Raw genomic sequence first — 24,883 nt, forward strand, 5'->3', positions numbered from 1 at the left:
GTAGCCTTTTTGCTTGGCACGGTGCCGGAGTAAAGACATACTGTACTGTATTAGTAGGCGCCCCTGCCATGCAGAAGCAGGCTGCCTCCTATGTTCTTCTTCCTTCCATAAGAAGGAGCTCCTATCCATCCATCCACACCAGCGACTCAAACTCAAATCTGCGACGCCCCGAAGGAACCTTGATTAGCGCCCTAGGCTCGACGGAGATGCGCGCAGCTCGAGGGGCGGCACGACCAGCGAGCGGACCCTCTGGCGCAGCGTCGGCTCGCGGAGCTCGGCGAGGCGGCGGCCGTGCGGGTGCTGCAGAGGATCGGGCGGTCCAGGCAGCCGGTGCAGAATCTGTCCGCCTACATCCAGTGGATGATGAAGCACGAGTCAGAGGAGCGCGCCGCCGCCGGCGGCTCCGTGCCGTCACAGCGAGGAGGTGCGAACACTGCCTCTCTCTCTCTCTCTCTCTCTCTCTCTCTCTCTCTCTCTCTTCCTCTGCTTGTGTGTTGGATGGTTGATTTTTATTTGCTTAATCAAGAACTGGGTTAGTACGAGTAGGACTACCGGTGCAAGGCATTGCGATTTTCTTCTTCTTTCAAGAACCGGTCGCTCGGTTTCGGGAGTCGAACGATCGATTTGGATAGAACTAGAAATAGCTTGATTTGGCTGAGAGGAGTAAGGAGTAAGCAGAAGCAGAAGGAGACGAGGAAATGGGAGAAGGAAGAGAAGGCCGTGGATGAACTGTGTCTCTTTTTCACTATATACTACTAGTACTAGTACATTTGTTTTAGTTTTGTACTAACTGGAGCAGTAGTTCTCACTACGGGGATTCGGGGAAGGTTTTGAGTTTTTTGTTTGGCAAAAGAAAGACTAGTGAAGATGGAGTAGGGAATCCATTCGTCATCCGGCAGAAGATAGGCCCGGCTGTAGAGATCCTCTGCAGTACTGTATGGTGCTGTAGTGTGGATGCCATGTGGGGCCAGGTCCCACATGGCAGTGACTGTACAGCACCGTACAGTACTGCAGAGGATCCTAAGGTGTGCTCTTGGAACATTAGGTTAGCGGGGTGTGGCTGTGGCTGTGGCGGCGGGGTTAGGGGAGCCGGCGGGGCCGAGCTCTTGGCAGTTGTGAGGACGAGGAAGCAGGGAGGGGGTGCAGAGAAGCAGTTGGTGAGTACAGCGCAGAAGAGGGAGGGCCGGGTGAGATTCCGTTTGTATTAGCGTCGCGTGGTAGCGCGCGTCTCCTTCATCTTTTACTTGAGCTGTAACCGAGGCTTCCAGTTCAGTTCAAGCATGATGTTCCTTCTTGTTCCTCTTTGTCTGTCAAGCCCTACAGAAAGTTACGTGATTTCGGAGCATGATGTTCCTCTTTGATCCGTGTGTGTGGTGTGGCTATTTATTAAGAGAGTACCAGTATACACCTCACATTATGCCAATTTACACTTCTCCCCGAACGTCACATTCAAGTTAATTTTCTTTCTTTCTAATCGTCTGAATTCATGATCAAGCAGGTGATGCTGTATTGGGGACGGTGAATCATCACATTCACATTTCCTTGGGTCTCCCAACCCATGCCACGATCAATGCCGGGAGCCCTGCCCGATCGACGCATTACAGTTTGCAGCTGCCAGGAAGCTCTGGCCATGGCCTTGCGTCTGGGCCGCAGCATCAGGCGGGGATCGAGAGCCCGGCCCGGCATGCCATTGCTTCACCTACAAGAACGGTGTCCTCCCCAAGCCCCGTGAGGAACATCGTAAAATCTCTGCATCAGTTGGCACTAGGAGGCCTACCGAGAAACGTAGGGGCTGAACTCGATACACAGCCGACACCGGCGCGCATGATGCAAGCAGACCTTTCTCTTGTCAATGCAAACACATCAAAGGCAACAGCGAACCTGCACATGACCACGATGGCGCTTGGGGAGCTAGAGTTCAACGAGGTTTTCTTGATATATGTGTACCTTGGCCGGTAAATCTCGTTTAGTCCTTCCTGCTTCCAGCTTTTGCAAATTATGTTCTGGGTGAGTGTTATATTTTTGCTAACCTGTCCTGCCTTTCTTTTATAGCAACAAGATAGAAGATGTGTGTGAGTTACGAGAAGATTATATTAGGTCACTGCCTTCACTTTCAATGAAAGATTTTGAACCAGAAATTTGGCACAGATTTGGTCACAAGTTTGTAGCCGAATCAGATAGAAGGAGGGTTGTACTATATTTGAACTTGCTCTTGTTCATTACTATCTGTTATATTTGCTCATGGCTGCAGCCAACATATAATATTTTTTAGTAGCTTATGATTTCTCAGGTTTCAAGTTCATAATCTGGAACATAGACATTTGTAGGATTTTCTTCCCATGATGTTCCACATATTTAATTTTGTCAAATACTAGTATTGTTTGGTTAATTTACTTGATACCCAAGAATAGGATCACTAACTACTGCTAGTACCAAGCTGTCATCTCTATATGAAGAACTGATATTAGGATCACAAGTTTTCACTTTGCACTACTGCACCAGGTATTTTATTCCCAAGTTTCGACAAAAGTACATTTTGCTTACCAAATATATCTATGTTTCATGAAAACACAATTTTATGAAATTTCTAGGGAAGCAAAATAAATCAACAGTATAATTATAACCCTTGTCACAGCTTGAATAATGTTCCTATCTGCAAGCTATTATGCATGTCCCGCAACTTGCTGTAGATTCAACTAGTAGTATATGTATACCCCAGTGTTGATTACTATCTGAATGTGAAATTTGTCGTCCCTGTTCAGATAAGTCAAGTATATTTGCTGCCTACCCCAACTTGTTTGGGACTAAAGGCTTTGTTGTTGTTGTATGTTTTTTGTTTTCAGTATAGTACGTGCACTTGTCTTATGGAATTGTTGTTCAACTGATACTTGCAGAACCTTGACTGGGGGGATTCAAGTAAGGCAAGAGTGTATCATTGCTGTTTGGAGATAGCAGATGGCTCCGTAGTTACCATCTTTAAGGTTTAAAAGTTCCCTAGTCTTCCTGTCGTGGAAATTTTTATATTTACTCTTTCCTCTGATATTTTCATATCTCCTAGTGGAATATTTCATTGGTGCCCTGTTAAACATCATCATGTCACGCATCATGTCACGATGACTTGTGTCACGTAGCTTCGGCAGGAGGTAGTTAGGAGATAGTTTAGATTCTCTCTAAACCGCATGTACTTATCTCTATCTCTTATCTCTTCCTTGTCCTCAAGATGTAATCTCTCCAAACTACTTGTATGCATATCCAGGGATAAGCCCCTGTCTATATAACACGCAGGCGCGACCCCGATCAGGGTACGACGCTTCACGCCTTTCGCACATGGTATACAGAGCCCCTTTTCGTCATCACGTCTAGTTCGCTAGGGTTTTCCTACCACCAAAGCTCGCCGCCATGTCCTCCTCTGCTGCAGCCAACTCCAACCTCTCCGGTCAAGTTACCGAGAGGCTATCCCGCACCAACTATGTTCTCTGGCGCACCCAGATAACCCCGCAGATCAGAGGAGCCGGCTTCTTCGGATACGTGGATGGAACCACACCGGAGCCGGCCAAGCACGTCGTCACCAAGGACAAGGATGGGAAAGAAGAGACGATTCCCAATCCCCTCCACTCGGTTTGGATCCGAGAAGATCAATAGGTATTGGGCTATCTGTTGAACAATCTGACAAAGAAGTACTAGTGCAGGTCACATCCATCGATCATGCACATGAGCTCTGGGCGGCACTAGCAGGGATGTTTTCCTCGCAGTCGCTGTCTAGGGTAAACAACATCCGCATCGCGCTCTCTCATGCTCAGAAGGGAACGCAGTCCGTGGCGACGTACTTCGCATATATGCGGTCGCTCGCGGACGAACTTGCTGCTGCGGGCAAGCCTCTTCAAGACGGCGAGCTAGTCTCCTACATCCGCGCCGGCCTCGACATGGAGTACCTGCCCCTCGTCTCCGCCCTCGACGCGCGCACACAGCCGGTCACCATCGACGAGCTCTTCTCCCAGATGAGCAACTTCGACCAGCGTGTTGTGCTCTTCCAGGGGAACGGCGGCTTCAAGTCGTCGGCCAATGCTGCCACTCGCGGCCGTGGTGGTGGCGGCGGCGGCGGATCACGCTACCGCGGCCCACCGCGGAAGGGAAAAACCAGCAACGGCGGCAACTTCAACAGCAACCCCCGCGGCCCCGGCAACAACAACGGCAGTGGGCGGCCCTCCTACACCAACTCCAAGGGCCGTCGCAACTCCCCCAAGTCACGCCCTGACACCATTCGGTGTCAAATCTGTTGAAAACCGGGGCACTCAGCAAAGGATTGCTGGTATCGCTTCGAAGAGGATGAAGACTCCTCCCAAGATGAGAAAGTTGCTGGCGGGGCAGAGGCCTCGTATGGGGTCGACACCAACTGGTATGTTGACAGTGGTGCTACAAACCACATCACCGGCGAGTTAGAGAAGGTCACCATGAGGGAGAAATACCGTGGCCCGGAGCAAGTCCACGCCGCAAATGGAGAAGGTATGAGAATTAGTCATATTGGTCACTCAATTATTAAAACCCCTCACCGAAAAATCCATCTTAGAAAAATATTGCATGTCCCTAGAGCTTCCATGAATCTCCTTTCAGTTCATCGCATTGCCATTGATAACCATGTCTTTCTTGAGTTTCACCCCTATTTCTTTTTGATTCGAGATCAGGTCACGAAGAAAATCCTCTATCGAGGTAGATGCGTTCGAGGGCTATATCCGTTGATTCCCGAGCTTAGGAGATTCAATAAAACAACATGTGTTGTCACCAAGTTATCTTCAACCCGGTGGCATGATCGTCTAGGGCATGCATCTTTTTCTTTAGTAGAACGAGTGCTTAGGAAAAATAAGCTCCCATATGTTGGAGAGCGTAATGTTGAAACAGTTTGTGATTCTTGCCAAAGAGCTAAAAGTCATCAGTTGCCATATCCTGTTTCTATGAGTGTTTCTACTAAACCATTGCAACTTATTTTCTCTGATGTTTGGGGTCGTGCCCCCTCTTCTGTGGGTAGACACACTTATTACGTAAGTTTTATTGATGACTATAGTAAATTCTCTTGAATCTATCTACTTAAAAAACGATCCGATGTTTTTCCAGTCTTTCAAAATTTCCAAGCACTCGTTGAACGAAAATTCGATAGCAAGATCATTGCTGTCCAATCCGATTGGGGAGGGGAATACGAAAAATTGAATTCCTTCTTCCAAAAACTTGGTATTTCTCACCACGTGTCATGCCCACATGCTCACCAACAGAATGGGTCTGCTGAATGCAAACACCGTCATATCGTAGAGGTTGGTCTCTCTCTTTTAGCCGGCGCATCCATGCCCTTGAAATTCTGGGATGAGGCTTTCCTCACAGCCGTGCACATCATAAACATGTTACCTAGTTGTGTCATTAATAATGAAACGCCTATGGAACGTCTTCTTCATACTAAACCCGACTACACCACTCTTCGCGTGTTTGGGTGTGCCTGTTGGCCAAATTTGCGCCCATACAACAAGCGTAAGCTCATGTTTCGGTCAAAACAGTGTGTCTTCATAGGGTATAGTGCTCAACACAAAGGTGTCAAATGCCTTGATGTCTCTACTGGCCGAGTATATATTTCTCGTGATGTAGTCTTTGATGAAACAAAATTTCCATTTTCTGATCTACATCCTAATGTCGGCGCTCTTCTACGTCAAGGAATTCTTCTTCTCCCATCTCACCTAACCGGCGCAGACCCACGGGGAAATAATTGTGATGATACAATATTGACTGACCCTCATAACACCAGTTTGGCTGAGCGTTGTTGTGGAACAGGACAAGAAAATGGCGAAGAAACCGTGCAAAACGGTGAAGAAATCACCCTAAACAGGCAGTATTTCATGTGTCCAGCACCAGGGAGCATATCCCTCTCGGGATCGTCACCGCCGCAGACTGCTGCGCAATCTTCTGCGGATCCGTGCCGCCGCAGGAAACCTGCGCCTCGGGTTCAGCGCCAGCAGACAGCAGCGACCGTGCGGGCGCACCAGGCGACAACCGCGCTAGCAGCGGCGGTCCCGCATCCGCCACGCGGGCTTCTCCCGTTCGTCAAGCAGCGGACACCGGGCCGCGCCAATCAGCACCGGCCACTGGGTCGCCCCTGAGTCGGTGGCCCACGGGAGTGGACCGCTACTATGCGCGCCGTTCCACGAGCCACTCCACCGGTCGGCCTGATCCCCTCATCGGCTCGGGATCCAGCGCAGATCCTTGTCGGCCGGTGTCATCATCGCCCCCTAACGAGCCGCTGGCAGGGGCCGGGTCCCGGATCTTCTGCGCCGGGTCACGTGTCCTCTTCATCAGCTGAAGCCGCAGAAGATCCCGGCTTCATCTCCCGTGGACAGATCTGGTGCAGGACCGAGGCGGCTGATGGATCTTCTGTGCATCCTGCGGCTATACCTTCCTCACAAACACGTACACGTCTTCAAAAAGGGGTAATTAAACCTGTCAATTACAAGCATATTACCAAGTTTGGCATGGCATGTACCACGGGTGAACCGACTTCTTTGCAAGAAGCATTTGGTGATTTGAAGTGGAAAAGGGCTATGGAAGAAGAATACATGGCTCTTCAGAAGAACAAAACATGGCATTTGGTTCCCCCAAAGCAAGGTAAAAATTTGATAGATTGCAAATGGGTATTCAGAATCAAGAGAAAATCTGATGGAACAATAGATCGCTATAAAGCTAGACTGGTTGCAAAAGGATTCAAACAAAGGTATGGCATAGGCTATGAAGATACCTTTAGTCCAGTTATAAAAATTGATACCATTCGTCTTGTTCTGTCTATTGCTGTTTCAAGAGGATGGAGTCTCAGGCAACTAGACGTACAGAACGCGTTCCTCCATGGTGTTCTGGAAGAAGAGGTTTACATGAAACAGCCTCCTGGGTTTGAAAACAGAAAATTTCCCTCTCATGTCTCCAGGCTTGATAAGGCCATTTATGGGTTGAAGCAAGCTCCTAGAGCATGGTATTCCAGGCTCAGTCATAAACTGCAAGCTCTTGGTTTCATTCCTTCTAAGTCTGACACTTCCTTGTTTATATACAATAGGTCAAATACATCTATATTTGTACTTATTTATGTGGATGATATAATTGTTACAAGCTTATCTGATGAGGCAGTGGCAGGACTATTAAAGGATTTGAGTGCTGAGTTTGCTTTGAAGGATCTTGGAGACTTGCATTTTTTCTTAGGGATTGAAGTCAAGAAACATGGTAATGATCTTCATCTCTCTCTCAAGAAAAGTATGCTACTGACCTAGTCAAACGAGTAGGGTTGCAAGGTTGTAAACCATCACCCACTCCCTTATCTAGTTCAGAAAATTTGTCACTTATAGAAGGAGATCCCTTGAATCAAGAGGACAGTACAAACTACAGAAGTCTGGTAGGTGCACTTCAATATTTGACGCTTACAAGACCAGATATTTCATTTGCTGTTAATAAAGTATGCCAGTTTCTTCATGCTCCTACAACAGTTCATTGGACTGCAGCCAAACGCATAGTCAGATATATCAAAAATACTCTGAACACTGGTCTTACTTTCAGCAAATCTCCATCAACTCTGGTTACTGCTTTTTCTGACTCTGACTGGGCAGGATGTCTGGATGATAGACGGTCTACAGGTGGATTTGCAATCTTCTTTGGACCAAATCTTATATCTTGGTGTGCCAAGAAACAAGCTACAGTATCCAGGTCAAGTACAGAAGCAGAGTATAAAGCCTTAGCAAATGCAACGGCATAAATTATATGGGTTCAGTCTTTACTCAGAGAGCTTGGCATAAGACGAATCCCAGCACCATGCTTGTGGTGTGATAATCTTGGTGCTACATATCTCTCTGCAAATCCAGTTTTCCATGCCAGAACAAAACATATTGAGATTGATTTCCATTTTGTCAGAGAACATGTTGCTAACAAACAATTGGAAATCCGGTTTGTTCATTCCAGAGATCAGCTTGCAGATGGGTTTACCAAGGCATTACCTACACTGAGCTTTGAAGAGTTCAAACATAATCTCAACTTGTCCAAGTTGTGATTAAGGGAGGGTGTTAAACATCATCATGTCACGCATCATGTCACGATGACTTGTGTCACGTAGCTTCGGCAAGAGGTAGTTAGGAGATAGTTTAGATTCTCTCTAAACCGCATGTACTTATCTCTATCTCTTATCTCTTCCTTGCTCCTCAAGATGTAATCTCTCCAAACTACTTGTATGCATATCCAGGGATAAGCCCCTGTCTATATAACACGCAGGCGCGACCCCGATCAGGGTACGACGCTTCACGCCTTTCGCACATGCCCAACTGCCCATGTACTACACCAAATATACCCAAACTTGCACAGTGTTATATGTACCTGCAAACATTTCCTATTGAATTTCATTGCCGTGATGTATTCTTTAACATGGATATTGCATGCCACTCAGCGATATGTGGAAACTGTGTACTGGCATCCATACTCTTGTTGATTAATTTTATAGCTGAATGTTGAATGGTCATCATTCAGTATTCATCGTAGGCCAAGTTTGAATGTATTTTTTTTCTCTAATGTTGGAATATTATATAGAGAATATCTGTAGTTAGTTAGTTACCTATGATAAAGGCAAGTGCAGCTTGCCTTGAATTGCAGTAGATAAGTCCTGATTGTTGTGACTGTCCAGTGGACACCATCATTACAATGACTTCCTTCATTCTTATTTGTTTTCTACAACTTATAACCTCTTGTTTGATACTGCACATGGCGTACCAGTACATTCATATATTCCAGAACTTCATGTTGTTTTACTGGGTTTCAGGGGCCATATCTTGAAACCTCGAGGAACAAGCTGCAGAAAGTTGTTGGCGATGAAAACATTCTTGTTGTGAAGTTCTCGGATATACCTGGGCAAAGAAACTTTGGCAATAACGTCGGTGCCTACTATAGTGTTTACCATAAGGTTGCTGAAGATGGCATCAGCTTGGGTTTGCGTCGTTACCGTTATCTCAGTAATTTTCCATATCCTGGAATGCAACCTTTACTGGGATATATGCAAATGCCAGACTAAATAACGGATTTTGAAATATTAAGTGCACTAGTATTACACATGCACACTGATGTCAATTGCAGCTTTCTCTAAAAAAGGTCAATTGCAACATCCAAAAACAAAGCATTCCAGAGTAACCTATAAAGTGCCCGTGATGAATGAATCACCATTAAAGTTACTACTACTGCCAAGGAAAACTACAGAAGCACTGTTGCTAAAAATATTGACACATGCTACAGAGTAGGAGACTGAGTTTTAGCTAGAAGTCAGAATATTTAAATCTTGTCTAGACCACCCAGCTAAATCTTATTCTAGTTCAGTCTTTATTTACCATAGAAGAAGAATTATGCTAGGCTGCTACAAGAGATTACATATAGTTTGGTCAAGTAGAAGCTGCTGACCAACCAGCCTTGGCTGTTAATCAGGATGTAGACACCATGCCTAGAAAACATGCTATGATACCAAGGACCAAGAGAAACAAATACAGAGAGATCACATAATACAACACACCCTCTAGCTGGTGGACATCATGGAAATAAATTAAAAGTGTACTTCTTTCTCCTTGGCGAAAGTTTAAATACATGTTGATCGTGGCATGCCAGTTGTACTCTTCTCATAAGAAAATTATGCCTGTCTTTTTTTGTTTCTCAAGTAACGTATTGAACTGTAAATTACGACATAAGTCTTCCAGCACATCCTAGTTATGTAAACCATAGCGCAGTAAAATTGAAGTGAATTCATGAAAAGTTCCTCTGCTCTTAATTTTTCATAAAAAATCCTGTCTTATTTCCAAGGAAAAGATAGTTTTCAGTTGACGGTTCCGGATTTTGCTAGAAGCCACTCGGTTACTTGGATAGAAGTGGACAGTTCGCTAGTTTTACATGTTTTCCATACCAGTGTGAACCATCGGTGCTACTCTTTTATGTAGCTAAGTAGCTACACTGGTTAAGTTGAATTATTTGTCTTGACTTGTCTGCCTGTGTTGCCAGTTCACAAAGACGGGGGCAAGGAGGAGAAACGAAAAGAGGGAACCAAGAAATTTTCTTCCGGTGTTAAATGCTACTTTCTACGCACTGAATCTGGGTGGAACAGAGATGATGGTTATATCCTCTCCAATAAAACAATTGATGAGGCCCGCAAACTTTTTATGCACGTTCACACTGTTCCCACCTTGGCAAAATATTTGGCCAGGTTAAGAATCTTACTACTTCTGTTCAACAGTAGTAACTATTTAATGCATACCTTTAAGGATATATTCTAGGATATGCCCTGTTGTCAGTGTGCTCTTGCTATCTGCCTTAGAGTTTGGACTGCTGACAAAAATAATCAAAAAGATTTGCTCCATTGTTAAAACATGAAATTTTAATCGATTTGACAACAAGTATGATGTTTCTGCAGAAGTTCACAGCCTACTTTTGTTTTTCAATGTAACTGTGCTTGGGGTGTTTCAACATCCTACACAGTCGAAATAAACAATGGATGCCTTTTGCCTTCTTTTGTGGCTGCAATCACTGTCCCTATTTGTGGGTGATATTTATGTGGTTGCTCTCTGACTGAATCATCAGGTTTGCTTTGGTATTGTCCAAAGCTACAACACTACTACTCCCTCCGTTCCTAAATATAAGTCTTTTTAGACATTTCAAATGGACAACAACATACGGATGTATGTAGACATATTTTAGAGTGTATATTCACTCATTTTGCTCCGTATGTAGTCACTTGTTGGAATCTCTAGAAAGACTTATATTTGGGAACGGAGGGAGTAGATGCGAACGACCTATCAAAGGTTAATGTTATAATTAGCGAGGACATACCTTGCAAGGTAAATATCTCTCTTCCTCTCTGATGTTTTGGATTGGTACTTGACTGTACCATTTACATTTAGTGGAATATTTCAGGATAGAAATGGAAACATTGTTTTCAGTCATGGGGAGCCTTTGATCCACACTGATGGGACTGGCCTAATCTCAGAAGATATAGCCAATAAATGCCCGACGAGTGTCGTCAAGGGAAACTTTTCGAGGACACCTGACCTGCAAGTGTGTGATTCTCTTTTTACCCATATCTGCATGATATATTCCAGCATAGTTATTTTTTCCCAGTTATTTTATCTTTTCTTACAGAAATATTTTTTGGGGATGGTTTAACAGAATGATTGGATTTCTTGTCTCAGTTATCATATGTTTTTTAACAGAAATATTGGATCTCTGTGAAGGTTATTATTTTTGCTAATACAGGAAACATTTTAATATTTCTGTGAAGGTTATTATCCTCTACTTGTAAAATCCTGTACTGAACTTGAAGAGTTTGGCAGGGCAATGTCAAGTCAACATTAGTTTCCCCCACTTGAAAAATACCTTGAGGACATTTCAAGTTGCATTAGCAAATGTATCAGTAGGTTGATGATGCCCATGTCATGTTAACGTTAGTTCGGCTATGTAATCCTTGGACTGAAACATATGCCGAGCTTATTTGTTTCTTCTCAAATGCTCTATTATTTAACTAATCAGTCTTGCTCTTTCGCTCCCTCTCTCTAGCCTCTACTTTTGCAGATCCGTATGTTCTACTCCCTCCGTTCCTAAATATTTGTCTTTTTAGAGATGTCAAATGGTTACCACATACGGATGTATATAGACATATTTTAGAGTATAGATTCACTCATTTTGCTCCGTATGTAGTCACTTGTTGAAATCTCTAGAAAGACAAATATTTAGGAACGGAGGGAGTATAATGGACTTGCTGTAAAGGGAACCCTTCTCGTTGATAGAAGGGTACGTATAACTTAATTTAAGTTTTAGTAGGCTTGTTGTTGTTTAGAAAATGGCAGGTTCAATGAACAAATGGTTGTTTGCAATGTTACCTTGATTAGTACCTTTCTTATTTATCATCTCTGTTGATTATACTTTTTGTGCTTTAAATGCTTCTATTTGTACAATCTATGTTATATTTATTTATTGTATTGGCCTGAAATTTGGTTCTATTAATATGACCAAACTTCACAGTAAAGATTATTTATAATTCTCTGTTATATTGTCATCATCATGGATGAGTTGAAGCAAAAAAATTGGGTTCTTTTGCAAGCAAACCATTTTTCTTGACCTTATGGACTGTCAATTTTCTGAACTTTTTCCATGGAAGTGAAAATTTTAAATTGTATTCTTCTAAGTGAAGTCTGTAAATTGTATTCTTCTCTACTGCAGCTTCTTCCTGGAACTATTAAGATACGGCGGTCAATGATCAAAACAGCATCTGATCCAAATCTACAGGACGAGCAGTCCTTTAACTCACTGGAAATAGTTGGTACAAGGTAAGCAACGTAGGCTTGTGCTTAAATCCAGTAAATGCAAACATGCAAACCAATTTGGTTCGAGTAACTGCTGGGAAAGCTCCCATCAAATTGTGGAAACAAGTTCAGTTCCAGGATCATATTGGAATTGCCACCAACCAAACAAGAAATAGAAATCAATAACATGCTATAAATTTAAAGGAACAGGGAAAAGAGGACAGCTTACAAAGCCCACTGTTCACAACAAAAATTTCCTATTTGTTCCAACTAACTTGTTCAAAACCAAATTTGACTTGGAATTTGAGAGGATATTCATAGCCGTCCCCCTCCCCTCCAATCATTTTGATTTGGTTGTCAGACAATAGTTACTAAAAGATATCAATCTGCTACTGGAGGTGTCCTTCTTCGAGCTTATATGCCGAACAAGTGTTCTGTGTTAATGCATGAGTAGGGTTGTTCATGCTTACCCACTGCTTTTGTTCAGGACGAATTGGTTTATATAGCTAATATTCATAAGTCTAATTTCTCTGTAGTGGTAATCCTTGGAAGTTTTTTCCATCGAAGTATGCTTTCATTAATTGTACGGATTTTTCCATGAAAATTTCTACAGCTGTTGGAATCCTTTCCTTTTGGCTAACACTTGAACACTATTCTTTCTCAGCAAATATCCAAAAAGAGCCTTTACATCAAGGTTTTTAATCGCACTGCTTCACTATGGAGGGGTTCCAGCAGATTATTTTTTGGAGCTTGTAAGGAAGGCACTAAAAGATGTTGAGAAAGCTTGTTATAAAGCTAGTGATTCTCTCGAAGGTCAGTTAAAAATATTGTGAATAGATCTTTTGGTCATGTATGGCAGGAGTTGTATTTTTTTAATGTGAAATTTTGGCTTTCCGACTATCGTACCTTGTCATACCTTGTCACACTGAAGCGTTGGCTTGGAGCTTCTGTTAACATGGCCCCTATTTGCAGTTGCATATAACCATGCCAACTTGGATGATTCCATGTCGGCACGAATGATTCTTTCTGGAATTCAACCTGAAGATGATGCATATTTGCAATACCAGCTGGCTTTTATGAGTCGAGAAGAAAGAGAAGGAATCAAATTAGGAAGGATTCCTATTGAGGAGAGTTACTATCTGATGGGCACATCAGACCCTACAGGGACACTAAAGCCCAATGAAGTTTGTGTGATACAGTAAGTTGTAGCTATATTGCCAATATCCACCATGTCGTCCTGATGTTTTTTGATTTTTCCTCCGTCGCAATTTTTGAATCTAAAAATATCTTAGTCACAGTTTTACATGAACAAGACAATGGTTCATCTCAAATTAGTTTTTCATGTTTATTAGGTAAAGATAAAGATTTGTGTGCGCGTAAAATTTCATGAAAAAAAATTACAACCAGTATTACAAAGTAAGTTAAGTGCTTAGAACTGCTTCTCTTAGAGCACTGCTTGTTTTTTCAGGACACGAAACTTGTCTTCTTTTTACGAAACTTTAAACTCGCATAATTGACAAAATGTACATGTGTGAACAAATTCAGAAGTTTTTTGATTTTTCCTCCGTCGCAATTTTTGAATCTAAAAATATCTTAGTCACAGTTTTACATGAACAAGACAATGGTTCATCTCAAATTAGTTTTTCATGTTTATTATAGGGGTGATCTAATGGCTGCTGGGAGCTTGTACTACCAGGATGAACGATAAATTCGCAAAAAAAAGTTAAAATTTCATAAACTTCTGAATTTGTTCACACATGTACATTTTGTCAATTATGCGAGTTTAAAGTTTCGTAAAAAGAAGACAAGTTTCGTGTCCTGAAAAAACAAGCAGTGCTCTAAGAGAAGCAGTTCTAAGCACTTAACTTACTTTGTAATACTGGTTGTAATTTTTTTTCATGAAATTTTACGCGCACACAAATCTTTATCTTTACCTAATATTAAAGGGAGGATTGTTTTTCCACTTTTTTTTTGTTTGTGATGGGATTCAGATTGTTTTTCGTCCGTTGCAAATCCTCTAGCGCGAGATTGCTTTTTGTCTGGTGGTGCCCTGGTGGGAATCGAACACGCAACCGTAAGGTGGTACGCCTGCGCTGCTCGCCAGTACGACAAGCTAACTTTAGTGCAATATTTGTAGCGCGGGACTTAAAGAAAACAGCCGCAGTGGCAAAACATAAAACAGTGAGCAAAAAGTTATGCGTGAGTGGGATCAATCATGTGACCTCCAGTAAGTTAACAACATCCCTAGCCACTGTACTTCTTCGATTCTTCTGTAAAAATTGCAGCGGAAGATTTAAACCTTTTTGAGTTTTCAAACTATTTTGAAAAGAAGTGAATTTTTTTGAATACTAAACCACTTTTGAATTTTTGGACAATTTTTTTAAAAAGGATTCATTTCTAAAAAATGAACTAATTTTTAAAAATGCAAACATTTTTTAATATTCTGAACATTATATTGAAAAAAGATAAAACCTTGAGTGGGTAAATTGAGCTAGCTCGTACTTCTGTCTATTACCTCCATCCATCATTATTAAGCCAGGTGCAATGAGTACGTCCGTTATTTTTGGGTCATTCATGAAAAATGTTTGATTTAATCTCCCCAGCAGATTGTTATAGAACACCAGCCAATGCATGCGATGGGTTTTCTTTCCTCCAATTGGTGCATTGTATGCGAGCCCAATTATCGCACGTGGCAGCCAAAATATAATATTTACATGGAAACTGCTTATTCATGCGGTCACTGGCTACAGTTAGATGCATTTAATCTTCGCGTGAGGTTGTTTCTTGGTCGTAGATTTTTGCCCCCCCCCCCCCCCCTCCCCGAGCCCTTTAAATCCAAATGAGAGGGTTTGTTTACTTATCAAATTAAACAACCGCTTCTTATTTTCTTACACTAAATTTCATCAGTTTATATACATTTGCAAGTTGTATGAAAAACAATAAAGCTTCGGGAATCGATAGAGGGTGAGGAGTGGGTCCTGATTATCCCTGGAGAAACGAACACACAATTATTTTGTTACAGTTGAGAAGGAAGGATTTAACTCACATATCTAAAAAAAGAAAAAATTAACTCCCAATACTTTGGATGCTTTGTACACAAGATTTTCGGTGAACATGAGATAGATGGTATATAACTAAATATATAATTGCAATCCAACAGTGTTTAACTTCGTCGTGTTGTAAGTTCATCGGCTGCACGTTCACAACCTAGATTTAGGGTTAATACAAATGATTATAAGTTCAAATATAGTGGGGAGTTCCCTTAGGGCAATTGAGTGTGTCAGTTAAACTACTTAATGAGTTGATATGTTGTGCTTGCGCATCCAATGTTTCCTAAATTTAAGTACATATCAATTTTCATCCCCGTTGCAACGCACGGGAATATGTGCTAGTGATACAAAATGTACATGCATAGTTTGTTTCAGAATTTTGTACATTCGAACTCCTGTGCAACTTCGGATTACTCTTTTAATGTTGACATACCAACTTGTACCATCTTTCGAACTTTTGTATGTAGGCTTTACTGTAGAACATCAAGTCTTGTTATTGAATACCCTGCAGTTTTGTACTTAACTTTAGCATAGATGGTTTCATACTATTTCATATCATGAAGATGTCGAGTCATCAGTAGTTTGACTGTCCTTCTAGTAGTACTAGAATAGCTGAAGCAGTATGTTCAGCAACAAATTTTTAATTATATTGTCTGGAGTCTGGCTTCATGGTTACTGAACGATATGTAATACCCCCTCCATCTCAAAATGTAAGACCATTTTTGACACTATGATAGTGTCAAAAATGATCTTACATTTGGGTATACTCCCTCCGTCTCAAAATTCTTGTCTTAGATTTGTCTAGATACGTGTTAGATACATCCGTATCTAGACAAATCTAAGGCAAGAATTTTGGAACGGAGAGAGTACTAATAATGTATTATCAGGTTCCCACAGAATGTGGGACTTCTAGAAGCGTACTGCATTTAATTAATGTTGATAGCAAACCTTTTCGAGATCATTCCAAAGCGAAGTGTCAAATTATATTTTTCTAACTATTTCTTTATTTCATTAAACAGCGAGAATGGACAAATTTCTGGAGATGTTCTTGTCTATACAAATCCTGGGTTACATTTTGGCGATATACATGTGTTAACTGCAACTCCAATTCCTAATTTGGAGAAGGAGATTGTAGGATTTTCCAAATATGTTATAATATTTCCTATTTCTGGTCCACGGTCTTTGGCTGACAAGATGGCTAACAGCGACTTCGACGGTGATATGTACTTTGTATCAAGAAATCCCCAGGTAGGTTTATTTTTTCCTAGCATTTTGCAGTGAACTATTCATTTCAACTATATCTGCTTACCAATGGAATCCACTGGAGAACACTGATTGCTAGTATATTATATTTTTCTTCCATCAAAAGGCTGGAATTTGCGATATTGTTTCTGATAGTTGAAATCATATTACTACTTACCACGTGCATTGCTTGTTTATCTCAGCTCAACTGCATGTTTGTATTACGATATAATGTGGATGGTTTCTACCAATTTATACAATGTATCTACTATGTTTTTCAAAAATTATATTATGATATTTAGGAATATAATGTGATTCATTTTTTCATCTGATCTTTGGTATTTTTTTCAGTAAGTGTACTTCTGATGCACATGTTGTGGCTTCTTTAACTTAATAAGTGAGCAGAGTTAGGCTTGTGTGCCTCTGGGGTCATTTATTTCTTACAACACCCAAAGACATCGTTATTCTTACTTTATATTGTATATTAACAACAAATAAAATAGTGATATTTAGGAGCAGATTGTCATTTAGCACCAAACTTTTTTGTATGTCATCATTCTGCAGAATTATCACTTTGCTTGCATAAATGACCTTTTCAGTTACTTGAGCACTTCAGACCATCTGAAGCATGGGTTCCGAGAAACCCACCAAAAAAAGTCGAACAAAAGAATCCTCGGGATTATGGTGGACCCCAGCTGGAAAGCCTGTTGTTCAAAGAATTTTTGAAAAGTAGATTTGTACCCAGGTATTGTTATCTTATGATTATGTTATTGCCTGGCAAAACCTAGAAGGCTGGATATTGTCTTATCTTATAATGTTAAAAAATGAATTATTTGTATAATTATTGATGATGTTTAATTTGTTGTTAATACATATAGAAAATTTTGTAAATTACTACTGCCACTAGCATTTTCATTTTGCGAGTCAACATCAAGGCTAGTCGAGAACTGAAACGAGTAAAATCTTATGTGCTCTTTTCTTAAAATGAAACTTGGCATGTACTATCCTTCCAAAATCCTCTCAGCTCGTACATTTAGTCCTCGATTTTGACTATTTGGTGTGTGTTATGTTTACAAATTAGTGTGATTTCATCTTTACATAATATAATGATTTAGTGATTCGTCATCTTGGAAATAGTATATGAGTTCAGTAGTACATAACTATATATACGACCACTTAGTACTATATGTGAGATGGATATCATTATTATTAGCAAGATGCATACGTGGACATCAGATCTGATCAGTATGCATTAACTGTCTACTTTCCAGTGACCATTTTGTAGGCTTTATCAATACATATGAATTGTACAAGTAATATTGTTGAACATTATTTGAGTTTATTCTCGCTTCAGTTATACGATAGGTACAGCTGCAGATTGTTGGCTGGTATACATGGATCAACTTTTGGTAGGCCAAGTTCAAGAAAGCAAACGCGAAATGGAAATAAAGGATAAGACGCTTGACTTAGTTGACATATACTATGAGTCTCTGGATGCTCCCAAGACAGGGATCAAGGTTATTTTCAATCCTGATCTCATTTGCTTCCGTCGTCCTTTAGTTTTCTTACTGTCCATGTGCTGTTATTAGCTGGTTTGTGGTTTATAATATCCGAAAAGGCTGCTTTGTGGCGTCCAGCTCAGGAAGGCAAGTCCACAAGGGTTAGTAATCTAGGTGCAGTTGTAGATTCTTTTGCATGCTATCATGTGGTGTCCAGCTCAGAATCCAATTAGAGGCAAAATTTGGTGAAGAATTAGGGGAATCCAGTTGTAGTTGAATTTAGGTGCAGTCAGATTCTTTTGCATGCTATCATATCAAAACTTTAATTGCCCTGGTGCTAATGAATTTTTGTATGGGAACAGTAGGGAGAGCCCTACTGAAGAAATATATTAACATGGAGGGAAATAAAAATGATTCATAGGAGATCAAAACCGTCACAAGGCAGTTATAAAGTATGAACATAAAAATTCTCTGGTTGTATACTTCTCCTGCATGTCCCAACTACTGCCAGCACCGCCAGTGCCATGGATTGCCCACTGAGCCATTTGTCTGTCCGGAAGAGTTCCTTAGCTAGTGATAACATGTCCATGATGATTACCTAAAGAATATATCCAAAATGATGCTAAATAATGTCGTTGCAGGGTTGACTATTACTGGTTTGTCAATTATTCAATTTAGTTGGCATGTGAAACATTGCAAGTCTCTAATGCCGAAAAAGATGACATGATGTGGATTTCAATTTTGGTAGTATAATAATTTTGATATCATTTGTAAAAAAGACCCCTTATTCTACTTTAACTGGTGTTTAATCTTCCCTTCTCCGCCTATCTTTCAAATAGGTCGATGTCCCCGATGCACTGAGGGTCAAAAAATATCCCCACTATATGGAAAAAGGAGATGATCGGTCCTACCATTCAACATCAGTGCTCGGACAGATCTATGACGAAGCAAAAGCATTGTCAGAGCAGTCTAAAGATATTCCTCCAATCAGTAAGTTGCCATGTCCAGTTCCTTTGGTGTATAACTCTCTGTGGCTCTACCTTCTTTGAAATGGATCCTTAGTTCCTTACTGATCACACGTTATGTATCCAGAGATTACAGTAGAGAAGTATAGCTTAGCACGTGCTAGGATACTAGATCATAGAAGTTAGTACCCAAGGACATTGAGACTGTTAGAATAAATCCGTGGCATACCGTTGATCATCCGAAGACCAAGCAATCACACGAGCACGACACCGAGATTTGTTAACGAGGTTCACCGATATGGCTACATCCCCGGGGCCTGACTATGGGCGCTCCTCCCCATGACACCGCTACAATACCGCACCCGGTAGCCCTGGACACCGGCACAAGCCGCCGGCTTCCCCTGCGTTCCGGTGCTATTATGTTGGCATAGGTTACATCGTGTGTCTACCCCCACTATATATGAGAGGCCTAGGATACAAGTGTCCTATTAGGACACGACTCCATATCCTATCTAAACACAATACTACTACAAGTCCAACTGTAACCTACGTTATACATCATATTCGACACAACTCTAACAAATTCCACCTTGGCGAATATTCTCCACCACCCTGAATTTGTCAATGCGTCAAACTTCCATGTACATTGGACTTGAGCTTATCCCATGAGTACCGCTGCTACTCCAAAGACTCCATATGACTCCACCTGCAACTTGTAGTCCCTTCTTTTCTTAACCACAGTCAATGCTCGAGCGAAATTAAGTTCCACATTACTCTAGTTTGCGCTCCCAACTTTCAGAGCATTAGTCCAATGCCATCACACACTGATCACTGACCTGCGTGAAAGTGAACAACTCACATATTGGGTATCATACATAAGAGTTACCTGAACTCAACATCACCGCTCTTCCTTGACCGCCTGTCTGAAACTTGAAGGAATTTCACCATTGCTTGTAGTCATCCCGAGTCAAATTCGCAGTTGTCTCATCACATGTATGACCACCAGAGCCCTGGCCCGTCTCCATGTCCCGTGCATACCGCACGCCTCGCCGCTATTACCGCGTCGAGCCTCCGCTGTCCCGGTTGAGTCTCAAGGGTCGCGACCCACACCACTCAACCCCCACTGCAGAGTACCACCGATCATCACCGACTGATGACGAGTTTCACGCTTCCATCAGACCACTGGGCTCCAGTCCGAACTACGTGTCCCTCGCTTTTTCCCGCTGAATTGGCTTCGACTCTCTGTGCACTAACGCCGTAGCCCCTCAATCCAGCTCCACCTTCGACATGACTCCATGGTAGATGATCAGTCCACCCTTGCGCCCGGTCGACTCCAAACTCTCATGTGCACCGTCTTAAATCAACCCCGCGCCATAGTCTTGTCGAAGCCACACAAGCCCTCGGGGCCTGCACCATGTGTTTCCACATGCAGAAGTCGGTCACCATCGGCATCACGCTCCTATGTCGTCGTCGCCGATCCCACCACCGTCTTCTGTACCAATCGACTTACGTCGATCCGTCAGACTGTCCAAGTCTGACCCAGCCGAACTTATCCGACTGCATGACACATTCGAGACTCCCAAATCGTCTTTCGCGAATCTCCATCCATCACCTGATAATTCCATCTTAGCTGACATGACTTCCTGCAACACATTCAAGCATCTCTATTGCGCCAACAAATCTTTCACCTTTGTCCGCCACAACCCAAGGTTTTCAGTCCAGTCAACTTCTCCACCTCAAACCTGATACCCGTTGGCGCCATAGTCCTTTGTACGGCTCCCTGCGAAAAATTATCCGAGCTTTACACACGTTGCCCCAAGTACACGAACAGAACCTCCGGTCTTCCGCGTACTACTAGCAATTCCAACCAAAAAAGATCCTTCTGGTCTTCACGTGGCTCCCGTGGCTCAACTCCAATGCTAGCTTTGCTTTCCCATGACCTTCCGCTTTCTGATGGCTGCTTATCCTTGATGGATTTTCTCACGCACAAATCTGATCCCCTGCCTCCAGGGACTCGGTCCCGATTTTTTTTCTTCAAAACAAATCATCCACGGTGTTGCATCTGTACGCACACGCCACAAGTCCATGCAAACTCCAGCCTGCTCTTGGGCAGCACCTGCGCCGCGCTTCTGGCCAGCTTCGGCCTTGGCCCCCTGCTGCAGCCACATGCCCACATGGGCCGCACCGCCATGAGCCTCGCCTAGGCTTTCACTGCTACACGCACCAGCCGCCAGACGCCATCGATCCCACCAGCACCTATGCGCACCGCCTGATGCTCACCCGATTGATCCATCAGATCGATCGCCGCACATCCCACGTGCATGCGTCATAGGAGCCTTCTGTTGTTCCGACGCCCTTTGCAACTCACCGCCGCCGACGCATTCGGATGATTCCGATTGCTTATCAACCGAGGCTTTCATCCGCTAATCCGTTCACCACCGTGACGAAATAAACAGCAAACCAGCTTCGTCTCCTCTAGATCGACACAACTGCGGCCTCCAAATAACTTAGCTCTGATACCACTTGTTAGAATTAATCCGAGGCATACTGTTGATCATCCGAGGACCAAGCAATCACACGAGCACAACACCGAGATTTGTTAACGAGGTTCATCGATATGGCTACATCACCGGGGCCTGACTATGGGAGCTCCTCCCCATGACACCGCTACAATACCGCACCCGATCACCCTGGACACCGGCACAAGTCGCTGGCTTCCCCTGCGTTCCGGTGCTATTATGTTGGCATAGGTTACATCGTGTGTCTACCCCACTATATATGAGAGGCACGACTCCATATTCTATCTAAACACAATACTACTACAAGTCCAACTGTAACCTACCTTGTACATCATATTCGACACAACTCTAACAGAGACATATGTGTACACGTATTTCTAATTACTTCTGTATACACTCTGTTACAATAGGTTAAGTTGTTTTCTGTAGACTCTGCTATCATGACATTGATTGGGTGTGGCATACACGAATCCATCTTTTCAGACTCTGCTTATCTTTTTATTTTTGCTGAATAGGGGTTCACGCTGCCACGGTCTTTGCATCATCGTGATGCACACAATCATGACTGTGCCTACCCTTGATATGTTTCCCATATCCATTATGTTTTTCAGATATATCGCCCGTGGCGTGCTTTACAGAGGTGGCCGTGGGGGTAACCAAAGAGCGCAAGGAGCAGTGGAAAAGGCTTTACGACGAGTATCGAGGAGAGAGCACAGCCCTCTACGATAAGAAGTACAGCAAAGAAGAGAGAGACGTGGGGTTTACGAAGCTTTACCAGGGAAAAATATCAGGTGCTACGGGAGCACCTAAGTTTAGGTGCTCCAAGAGCTTCTCGGCCATTGGATCTGAAATCCAACGGTCATCTACAGATGCGCTGGACCCGATTTGCAATAACAAATTTCTGGGAGTGTTTTCTGAATAAAAGCGTGAGCTCTCTCCTTGGCCTTCGGATCTCAGATCTAAAGGTTGAAAAGCTCCTGGAGCATCTAAGATTAGGTGCTCCCGTAGCACCAGATATCCTCCCGCTTTACCAGAAATACACGCGGGTAAGCATCCTGCGTAGTCAATATGCAGAGATTGGCTCCCGTGAAAAACTCTAACCCGGTTACCCTTACAGATGTTGTACGACGCCGAGGAGTTCGACCCACATGGGCCGCACCGCCATGAGCCTCGCCTAGGCTTCCACTGCTACACGCACCAGCCGCCAGACGCCATCGATCCCGATTGATCCATCAGATCGATCGCCGCACATCCCACATGCATGCGTCATAGGAGCCTTCTGTTGTTCCGACGCCCTTTGCAACTCGCCGCCGCCGACGCATTCGGATGATTCCGATTGCTTATCAACCGAGGCTTTCATCCGCTAATCCGTTCGCCACCGTGACGAAATAAACAGCAAACCAGCTTCGTCTCCTCTAGATTGACAGAACTGCGGCCTCCAAATAACTTAGCTCTGATACCACTTGTTAGAATTAATCCGAGGCATACCGTTGATCATCCGAGGACCAAGCAATCACACGAGCACAACACCGAGATTTGTTAACGAGGTTCATCGATATGGCTACATCCCCGGGGCCTGACTATGGGCGCTCCTCCCCATGACACCGCTACAATACCGCACCCGATCACCCTGGACACCGGCATAAGTCGCTGGCTTCCCCTGCGTTCCGGTGCTATTATGTTGGCATAGGTTACATCGTGTGTCTACCCCACTATATATGAGAGGCACGACTCCATATTCTATCTAAACACAATACTACTACAAGTCCAACTGTAACCTACCTTGTACATCATATTCGACACAACTCTAACAGAGACATATGTGTACACGTATTTCTAATTACTTCTGTATACACTCTGTTACAATAGGTTAAGTTGTTTTCTGTAGACTCTGCTATCATGACATTGATTGGGTGTGGCATACACGAATCCATCTTTTCAGACTCTGCTTATCTTTTTATTTTTGCTGCATAGGGGTTCACGCTGCCACGGTCTCTGCATCATCGTGATGCACACAATCATGACTGTGCCTACCCTTGATATGTTTCCCATATCCATTATGTTTTTCAGATATATCGCCCGTGGCGCGCTTTACAGAGGTGGCCGTGGGGGTAACCAAAGAGCGCAAGGAGCAGTGGAAAAGGCTTTACGACGAATATCGAGGAGAGAGCACATCCCTCTACGATAAGAAGTGCAGCAAAGAAGAGAGAGACGTGGGGTTTACGAAGCTTTACCAGGGGAAAATATCAGGTGCTACGGGAGCACCTAAGTTTAGGTGCTACAAGAGCTTCTCGGCCATTGGATCTGAAATCCAACGGTCATCTACAGATGCGCTGGACCCGATTTGCAATAACAAATTTCTGGGAGTGTTTTCTGAATAAAAGCGTGAGCTCTCTCCTTGGCCTTCGGATCTCAGATCTAAAGGTTGAAAAGCTCCTGGAGCATCTAAGATTAGGTGCTCCCGTAGCATCAGATATCCTCCCGCTTTACCAGAAGTACAGGCGGGTAAGCATCCTGCGTAGTCAATATGCAGAGATTGGCTCCCGTGAAAAACTCTAACCCGGTTACCCTTACAGATGATGTACGACGCCGAGGAGTTCGACGATAGCCTGAGGAACTACAACGAGCTGTTCGGCGAGGCCTGTGCCATCTACCAGATCGTCTATGAGTACGCGCAGAGTCAGAACAAGGCTACATTGTGCGGCTTTGCGTGGAAGGTCGCCGGCCGCGCACTGTGCCATCTCCACGCAATAAAGCGTGGCGGGGAGACGGTGCTCTGCTCGCAATCCGTCCTCCGGGACGCTTTCAAGAAGAACCGTTGAGGTCACGTGAGCTCCGCGGTTTTCAGTCACAAGCGTGTTATGCTGCCCTTGCTAGCGATCTAGTACCCGTGAGGGGGTCTACGTGCTAAATTGTTGATACTACCTGCGTATTGATCACTATCGTCCTTTTGTAGAGCTTTTATGCATATTCTGAGTTTCTGGAAAACTCTTTCATTTACATGATTACTAGCACATATGACCATGCATGAAAAAAAAATTTACTCCCTTCATGCTTTTATATTATGGGACAGAGAGTATATGTTTCTAGTATAATATGTATGGCTCAAGACGCTCTATTGGTCTACATTCTTTATTTGAACATGGCATCTAATCCGTGTATGAGCTTATACTTTTTCTCACCCTCATTGATAGTGGTTGCGGTGTTTACCTATTACAGTGCGCTCAAATGTAATCAACCCCAAGGTAATGACACAGACATGGCACCATTATCAATGCG

The 24,883-nt window shown here is 43.1% G+C and overlaps 2 protein-coding genes across 2 annotated transcripts; both read left to right on the forward strand.

Moving 5' to 3' along the window:
- Window positions 1–68: 68 nt before the first annotated feature.
- On the forward strand, window positions 69–2,881 carry LOC123497824 (probable RNA-dependent RNA polymerase 3). Its single transcript, XM_073511638.1, has 4 exons — window positions 69–92; window positions 196–424; window positions 1,499–1,955; window positions 2,053–2,881. The coding sequence occupies exons 1-4, from the start codon at window positions 69–71 to the stop codon at window positions 2,270–2,272; spliced, it is 930 nt and encodes a 309-aa protein (XP_073367739.1). The 3' UTR covers window positions 2,273–2,881.
- LOC109770706 (probable RNA-dependent RNA polymerase 3) lies at window positions 2,666–24,426 on the forward strand. Its single transcript, XM_045234158.1, has 18 exons — window positions 2,666–2,708; window positions 2,763–2,824; window positions 2,895–2,981; window positions 8,819–9,008; window positions 10,036–10,237; window positions 10,612–10,633; window positions 10,945–11,085; window positions 12,247–12,353; window positions 12,994–13,142; window positions 13,302–13,527; window positions 16,399–16,627; window positions 17,221–17,366; window positions 17,976–18,138; window positions 18,960–19,110; window positions 22,216–22,395; window positions 23,675–23,854; window positions 24,021–24,109; window positions 24,181–24,426. The coding sequence occupies exons 1-18, from the start codon at window positions 2,666–2,668 to the stop codon at window positions 24,424–24,426; spliced, it is 2,613 nt and encodes an 870-aa protein (XP_045090093.1).
- Window positions 24,427–24,883: the final 457 nt, after the last annotated feature.

The sequence above is a fragment of the Aegilops tauschii genome, chromosome 3 (genome assembly GCF_002575655.3).
Source record: "Aegilops tauschii subsp. strangulata cultivar AL8/78 chromosome 3, Aet v6.0, whole genome shotgun sequence".
Taxonomy (NCBI): domain Eukaryota; kingdom Viridiplantae; phylum Streptophyta; class Magnoliopsida; order Poales; family Poaceae; genus Aegilops; species Aegilops tauschii.

Bases quoted from the DNA above. Each gene is read 5' to 3' on its own strand.
- LOC123497824 (XM_073511638.1), top strand. From the start codon at position 69: ATGCAGAAGCAGGCTGCCTCCTAT. The intron at 425-1,498 runs GTGCGAACACTG...ATGATCAAGCAG, and splicing joins CGTGCCGTCACAGCGAGGAG to GTGATGCTGTATTGGGGACG. The intron at 1,956-2,052 runs GTAAATCTCGTT...TTTCTTTTATAG, and splicing joins ATATATGTGTACCTTGGCCG to CAACAAGATAGAAGATGTGT.
- LOC109770706 (XM_045234158.1), top strand. From the start codon at position 2,666: ATGCATGTCCCGCAACTTGCTGTAGATTCAACTAGTAGTATAT. The intron at 11,086-12,246 runs GTGTGTGATTCT...TCTCTACTGCAG, and splicing joins CGAGGACACCTGACCTGCAA to CTTCTTCCTGGAACTATTAA. The intron at 13,528-16,398 runs GTAAGTTGTAGC...TTCATTAAACAG, and splicing joins AATGAAGTTTGTGTGATACA to CGAGAATGGACAAATTTCTG.